We start from the raw sequence: 8,252 nt of genomic DNA, 5'->3' as shown, positions 1-8,252 counted from the left end.
AAAGGGATAGTTCGGATTTTAAGACACGAAGTTGTATGGGTTCCCTGTCAGCAACGTAGTGCATCAGCACTGACTTACCCCCGACAGCGTCCTGTGAGCCGAGATCCAGCCGGTTTTTGATCGTTTTTGATGCCGGACTATTTTCTTCAGCAAGTTTCTGGGGTCACGAAAGTAAAGTGTTTTTCTTCTCAAAACCATATGCGTTCAACAGAGTGATATATTTGCACCACAAAAACGTTGTCCAGCTGTCAGTAGCGCGCAGTGATAGGAATCGCGAAAAATAAGTAAGTGATAACGATGTTTGAATTTTTCCTGGACAACGTTTTTGTGGTGCAAATATATCACTCTGTTGAACGCATATGGTTTTGAGAAGAAAAACACTTTACTTTCGTGACCCCAGAAACTTGCCGGACTACTTTCTTCAGCATCAAAAACGATCTAAAACCGGCTGGATCTCGGCTCACAGGACGCTGTCGGGGGTAAGTCAGTGCTGATGCACTACGTTGCTGACAGGGAACCCATACAACTTCGTGTCTTAAAATCCGAACTATCCCTTTAAGGCTATGTTTATTGTTAAGCATTCAGCCACCACGTTAGCCTGGCTAACGCCTCCCACTTCTCAAATGAGACGTGGTCTGGCAACCAGATGTTCATTTTCTCGTATTTGAAAAAATGCCCAGATCCGTTCATTGGGCGCCACGGATGTCTATCAAATGCGCATAGCTCACCCAACTCGTTCGTATGCAACGCTAAGGGCTGCCGTAAATCCTTTGGCGTCGAATGTAGACGCAAGAAGGCAATGGAAACTTCTCGGATGTTCTGTGATTGGTTCGCCAACATCAGGCGAACATTTGGGCGTTAGTTTCCAGACTGGCTTAGCAGCGGGATTGAAATCACCGCGCAAGGCAGTATGGGAAAACCCAGGCTACCACCACGTACTGACCGACAAGGAAATCGCTTGCTAAGATCTGCACGGCACTTATACCCGAGTGCACGGAGAAGTTTTGCCGTGTATTTAGGCAAGTGCAGAGTTGGCAGATTTGTTTGTTGTGGATGCTGATGGATATTGCACTGATGGATTTTGCACGGACGGATGTTCCACGGATACCTCGTACTATGGACAGCTATTTCTGCGATTTGAACTCAGAAATTGAACTTGAACTGCATTAACAATCTGCCCTGAGACGGTGAACATCAGCTAGCTTCAGGGTGAATAGAAAGGGACATCGTGTAACAGACCCGCTGTGGTTGTTAGCAGCTTATAAACGCATTATGATCGTGATATATCGTCGGAGTCATGACTTAATATGGAGTCTATGGTCAGAGTGCTGGCTTGTTTAGTTTGACATAAGACGTGTTTCTAACGTGTTTAGAGGCTGGAAGTGAGCCCTTTACCTAGGTTGGATCGTTTGTTGTCTAGCTAGCTTGTTTTGTGACTATGTCCCAGTGTGTCAGTTTGTTTTGTTGAACGCTAAAGCCTACAGTTAGCTTTATTTGTGTGTGTGTATGCGATTATACGTTTTTGTATTTTGACGACAACGTTACATCCAGCCTTTTGCCTAGTAGACATGCTGGGGATAACTAAACCCCTGCCTGGCGTGTGCGTTTCAGCGCATCGGTGGTTTGCTCTACACCGCACGTACGGTAGCATCACTTGACTCGTGGAAACTTTTTTCAAAATCCACTTGGGCTTGTAAGATGTTGTAAAGTGCCTTTCTGTCACCGACCCTGTTGTGTCAAAAGCAGCTCTCTAAATAGTTTGTTGACTTAAAAAAAATGTTTGCTACAGACTCGAAATCCTTGGCTGTCGGAGGGCTAGCCAGTTTAGGCAGATAGGACTAACTATGCGTTGAGGGCTGGTTCCTTGTCAAAGTACCCTGCGGGGAAAAGGTTACTCAACCCCAGCTGTTACCTTATACATTTCATTACTGCAGCCAGGGGCCTAGTCCTGTTAGTTTCCGTGTTCTTAGCCATGTCAGTTAGCCCAAATGGACTCTAGTTAGCCACAGACCCACTATCTACGATGCTGCGCAGCTAGTGATAGTCATAGGCGCTAGACTGGCTTACCATGCCAGTGGCGTAGCTGGTTGTTGAAATCCAACATGGCGGCGCCCGTGTAACAACAACACCACTTTCACCATATCATTTTGTCCCTTTAAACAAATCCAGCCATTTTAATCATTGTACCAATGAGAAGAAATAAAATACATCTGTTATATCACATTTACTTAAAATTTCAGTTCAGTTCATCTTTAAACACATATGTGGGGAAACTGAACAGTCCAACCAGTAGAGTATGATAAGCTTAGCCTGCTATGTTTACAATATTTTGAGGCTTCAACCAGTCAGCTGAATTTAAGAAGTGGAGTTGTAATTTGAATAGTAGGCTATAATCTGCATAACGTTTGCTGTTATGAATATCAGAAATGTCAGTATAGGCCTATATAATGTAAATAATTACATAATGTGTGTGTGTTTCAAATAAAGACAAGCTTCACATCTTGTTAAAAAAAAAGGAGAGCGATAAAAAGGCGATGCAATGAAAAATATGGGTGCACCCCCCCCCCCCCCCCCCCCGTCAGACATGGGGCGACCACCACACATTGCCTTCTAATCTGTGGGAAACACTGACCGCACATAATGCACTAGTTTATCAACCGCACATAACGCACTAGTTTATCAATGGCACATAACGCACTAGTTTATCAACCACATAACGCACTAGTTTATCACATAAAGCACTAGTTTATCAAGGGCAATAGTTTATCAACCGCACATAATGCACTACTTTATCAACCGCACATAACGCAATAGTGTATCATATAACACACTAGTTTATCACATAAAACACTAGTTTATCAACAGCACATAACGCACTACTTTATCAACTGCACATAATGCACTAGTTTATCAACTGCACATAATGCACTAGATTATCAACCGCACATAACGCACTACTTTATCAACCGCACATAATGCACTAGTTTATCAACTGCACATAACGCACTACTTTATCAACTGCACATAATGCACTACTTTATCAACCGCACATAATGCACTAGTTTATCAACGGCACATAACGCACTAGTTTATCAATGGTGGATGCTCTATAAAATCCCCAAATTAATAGGAGTGAGGGGGCAAGAGAGGTTGAGGTTAGCGCCCCCAAAAAAACACACACAGCAGTTACTACTCAAACACACACAGCAGTTACCCCCCTCCCTCCCCAAACACACACACAGTAGTTACCTCCCCTCCCTTACCAAACACACCAACTAGTTACACCCCCCACCCCCAACACAAACACACACACACACAGTAGCTACCCGCCCCCCCCCCCCCCCCCCCCCCAAACACAATCACACACAGTGGTAACCCTCCCCCTCCCAAACACAAATAGTTATAGCAAAAGAGGTTGATGTGAGCGCCCTACACACACACACACACACACACACACACACACACACACACACACACACACACACACACACACACACGCACACACTCAATTATAGCAGAAGTCTTGCCCTCTAAGTAGTGCAGAAGTGCCATATGCCATGTGAGGGATGAAAGTGTTTCTGTTCATCAGGACATGCCTGTTTGATTGGCCCTGCTGCATCACTGTCAGCTTCTAGAGTTATATATATATAGAGACAGTGTGTGTGTGTGTGTGTGTGTGTGTGTGTGTGTGTTCGCTGTGGGTAGAGGGTTATGGATTAGGACTAAAAATGGGCCAAAATAAATCACCCTGTCAGAATAAATTATAACCGGGCGACTAAAATGCAAAGCCTGGTGGAGCACCGGACGCTTCCACTCAGAGTCGTCAATCTGCCCTCATCCTCTCAGCACCTCCTCAAAACCTCTCCCTCATCCTCTCAGCACCTCCTCAAAACCACTCCCTCATCCTCTCATCACCTCCTCAAAACCCCTCCCTCAATCTCATATCACCTCCTCAAAACCCCTCCCTCAATTTCTCAGCATCTCTCTACCTCCTTTTCTCAGTCCCTCCTAAAACCCCTCCATCCTTCTTTCATCACCTGCTCAAAACATCCCCCTCAAGCTCTCAAAGCCTCTCCTCCTCCTCCTTCCCTACAGCCTCTCCTCCTCCTTGCCTACAGCCTCTCCTCCTCCTTCCCTACAGCCTCTCCGTACCCTGCTGCTTCTCCGGACTGCTTCCTCCTTCCTCCTCCCCGGACACTTCCCCATCATCATCCTCCCACTTGTTCCTATGTTCCCACATTCCTCCTGTACCTGGGGAAGTGAGTCCCTGTTGCTTTGGTTTACTTTACTCTACTTTACTTCACACCATACACACACACATGCACACACACACACACACACACACACACACACACACACACACATGGAAACACACACACACACACACACACACACACACACACACCCACACACAGACGGACACATACACACACACACACACACACACACACACACACACATGCAAGCACACACACACACACACACACACACACACACACACACACAAACACACACACACACACACTCTTACTTCCCTTCAGCCCCCCCCCCTCCTGTTTGGCTGCTGCCTGCTCTGCTCACATCTTCATCTCCAGGACGCCTCAGCCAGCTCAGTGCATAATCCATCTTACGGAACACGCGCTCTAACACAGAGCCGCGCGCGCACACACACACACACACACACACAGACACACACACACACACACACAGAGCCGCAGCCCCGCTGTGGGACCCCGCGGCTTCGCCCGCATCTTTGGAAATACTCCGGAGGAACAGAGAGAGAGGCAGAGCGACAGACAGACGGAGAGAGAGAGAGAGAGAGAGAGAGAGAGAGAGAGAGAGAGAGAGAGAAGGAGAGAGAAGGAGGAAGAAAGACAGTAGGGTTGCTTCTGCCACTAAGCCGTCACTAATCTGTGAGCAGTCTTGCACATTCTAACAGATCCTCCCAGCACTCGCGCCCCTGTAAGGTGTGCTTCCCACAATGCAGCCGTGTGTGTACAACAAGCGCCCGGATACAGCAGCGGCTCTGGGGACACAACACACACACACACAATCAGCTCGCCTCCCTCAGAGGTGCACTACACACACTCCTGTACAACACACCAAACACTCCTGTGTATAATGTTATGCACACATGTGCACTCCAAACACGCCTGTATGATATGTGCACTCCAAACAGTTTTGTGTGTGTGTGCTACTGTATGTGCACTGCATACTTATGTACTACAAACCGTTCTGTGCATGCATGTAGCCTAAAACACACACACACACACACACACATTACAGGGCTGTTCCTGGGCTGTGTATGTGTTTACGCTGTGCCTGCATGCGTGTGTGTGTGTGTGTGTGTGTGTGTGTGTGTGTGTGTGTGTGTGTGTGTGTGTGCGTGCGTGCGTGTGTTATTGTGTGTGTGTAATTGTGTGTGTGTTTTTCTGTGTGTGTGTGTGTGTGTGTGTGTGTGTGTGTGTGTGTGTGTGTGTGTGTGTGGTGTCTCCGTAGAGGCCCCTGGCTGCCCCAGGCCTGAGTGTGACTGGCTCCTGTGTGGGTGCTCCTAATGGGAGCTGATTCATGCTCAGCACATTTCACTTTCAAAAACAAACATCCACTCCTCTCTCCTCCCTCTCTCCCTCTCTCCTCCCACTCTCTCCTCTCCTCCCTCTCTCCTCCTCTCCTCCCTTTCTCTCTCTCTCCATCCGCTGAGACAGAGACAGCGCTGTCGGGTCTGTAATGAAGAACAAACAGTCCAGCAGCTCCAGGGTCCAGTGGCAGCACTTAAAACCGCCCGCTCCACAGGACACCAGCTCCCCTCCCTCCATCCCTCCCTCCCTCCCTCTGCTCTTTCTCTCTATCTCTTTTCCCTCCAGCCCTCTCTCTTTCCCTCACTCTCTTTACATCTGCCTTCCTGTCTCTCTACATCTGTGTCTCTTCTTCTCATTCTCTCTGCAGTGCCCCCCTCTCTCTCACTATGTCTCTCTATCTACCCTCTCTCTCTCTCTCTCTCTCTACCTCTCTCTCTCACTCACACACATATCTTCCTCTCAATCTCTCCCTCATACTTCCTCAGCATCTATGTTCATCAACTCCCTCTCTCTCTCTCTCCCTTTCTCTCTACTCCCCTCTCTCTAAATATCTCTCTCTTCATTTCTACCCCTCTCTCCATCTCTTTCCCTCCTGAATTAGCATCTCTCTCTATATCCCTCTCCCTCCATCTTTCTTTCCACCCCCTCTCTCTCACACTCTCTCTCTCGCTCTCTCGCTCTCTCGCTCCGTGTCATAGTGAATAACAGTCTGCTGTCACAGCACCTTTGTCACAGGAAACACAATAACATTCATTTCATTGGAAAAGTTGAGTTCTATGTAACTTTGCTCACCGTAGTTCGGGCAAACAGAAGGTGATGCTGTGTGGGTTCCTATCAGGGGGCAACATGAGGGCACGAGACAGAAAAGGCCCAGTGATGGCCACCTGGCTGGCATGGTGGGAGAGGGGCCGAGCACATGGCATCAGCGCAGTTTGAGGTTGCTTTTCATCACATACAGTATTCAGTTACACAGCAACATGCCAACGATGACCCCAACATAATGTGTCACACATGTTTTCAACATCACAAATACATGTATGTATGTAATGTGCAGACGGCCTGCGGACAGACACGCACACACACGCACGCACGCACACACACACACACACACACACACACACACACACACACACACACACACACACACACACACACACACACACATACACACACACACACACACACACACACACACACACACACACACAGAAGTGCTGATGTATCCAGAATCCTGAGCACTCAACAACATCATGCTCACTGTGCAACTGTTCAATCGCAGGGTAAAATTGCAGTTCAAACTGTAGCTCAGAGCCACTTACATAAAACCACTTCATACACATTTATCCAAAGCAGCACTCTGGGACTGACTCCTACTCAGATACAGGCTCCATTTTAAACCAACTGGACTTCAAACAGAGCCTTCAAACACATGACCTAGGCAAGGAGTTCACATCATAGAGCCTTCAGCCACGCTATGTTAGTGGAATGTGCATCGTTTCAACCGTTCAGCCACAGAACGCCATCAATATCAGAACCATGGACAGCTCCATCACTTAGCTCCCGTCCACTTTGAATGCAAAGGTGTAGAAAATAGGCGTAGATAAATCGTAAACAACAAACACCACTTTAGACCGAGAAAAACAAGCGGGTCCGATGTGGTCTTTCTACCGAATGTACACTGTGTGTTCTGATGTGTTTGATGTCTCCCTCTGTCTCCGTGCAGTAGAGGAACTTAGCACCACGCTGTGGCAAAGCTCCGTGCCCGTCGCCTGCCTAGCCTAATCCCACGGCAGCTGAGCTGTTCCAACCTGCCCCTAAAGTAGGTTATGGATTGATTTGAATGTTTCACTAATGATGTTTTCAATTCGTCAGAAAGATGAAAGTGGTCTGGAAATTGCTCTTTATATTTAATCACACTGAAGCCTAATGCAGATGCTATTCAATAAAGTAAATAAGGTATTGGTAATACACGATAACTTTTGTCGGCCACTGGGAACCTTTTCAGCGGCTTCAGTGAGTACCGTGGATAGCCATAAACGAATGCCCTGGAGGCTGACTCACAACTCACTGATCCTAAAGGAATACATGGACCCGTCGCCACAGCTGATTGGAGCTGAGCCGCTCAATTTCCCCCAAAGACGAGCATCTCGTCCGGCGCGAAGCCGCTGAAAGCCTCGTCAACTGCACTGCGGCAGTAGTCTTCTATTTTTAAGAATAATGTTACGTGATATGTATAAATATTTAATTCCCACCAAAGACACAAACCTCGCTTAGGCAAGTTTAAGCGCAGAGCCTTGGTCCAAGCTCACGCGCCACACACGCTGGACGTGCCCACATCACGACGAGGTGTCTCTAATTCCATATCAAAGTAGTTTATCCAAGCCACCATGCAGACTCAGACACTTTCTGTATCAACACAAATACACACAGCCAAAGACAAACCCTCTACTGTTCCCAAGGTTAGAACAGCCCAGATGTTTTGGTCGATATGAAGCACTAATACGGCGTTATTACCAAGTGACTGAAATTATGGAAAGGGGGCAACAGAGAATTGCTTACCTCGCCTGAACATCCTGAAGACGCACAGGAGCCTCTTGAGATCCGTTGGGTATTCCAGTCAAACCAAAGAGTTCATTTTTCCACAGCTTTGGGGTATTCCGTCTTCAATTCGTG

The 8,252-nt window shown here is 47.3% G+C and overlaps 1 protein-coding gene across 1 annotated transcript in view; it reads right to left on the bottom strand.

The window, feature by feature from the left end:
* LOC134080892 (reticulon-4 receptor-like 1) overlaps nucleotides 1–8,252 on the bottom strand; it is a 105,770-nt gene extending 97,518 nt beyond the window's left edge. Inside the window, exon 1 of the mRNA XM_062537505.1 lies at nucleotides 8,139–8,252. Coding sequence (XP_062393489.1) covers nucleotides 8,139–8,151 — 13 coding nt within the window. The 5' untranslated portion in view covers nucleotides 8,152–8,252. The remainder of the gene's footprint in view (nucleotides 1–8,138) is intronic.

This window comes from Sardina pilchardus, chromosome 5, assembly GCF_963854185.1.
Source record: "Sardina pilchardus chromosome 5, fSarPil1.1, whole genome shotgun sequence".
Taxonomy (NCBI): Eukaryota; Metazoa; Chordata; class Actinopteri; order Clupeiformes; family Clupeidae; genus Sardina; species Sardina pilchardus.
Note: the sequence above shows the minus strand (reverse complement) of the source record. Positions and strands in the feature narration are given on the sequence as shown.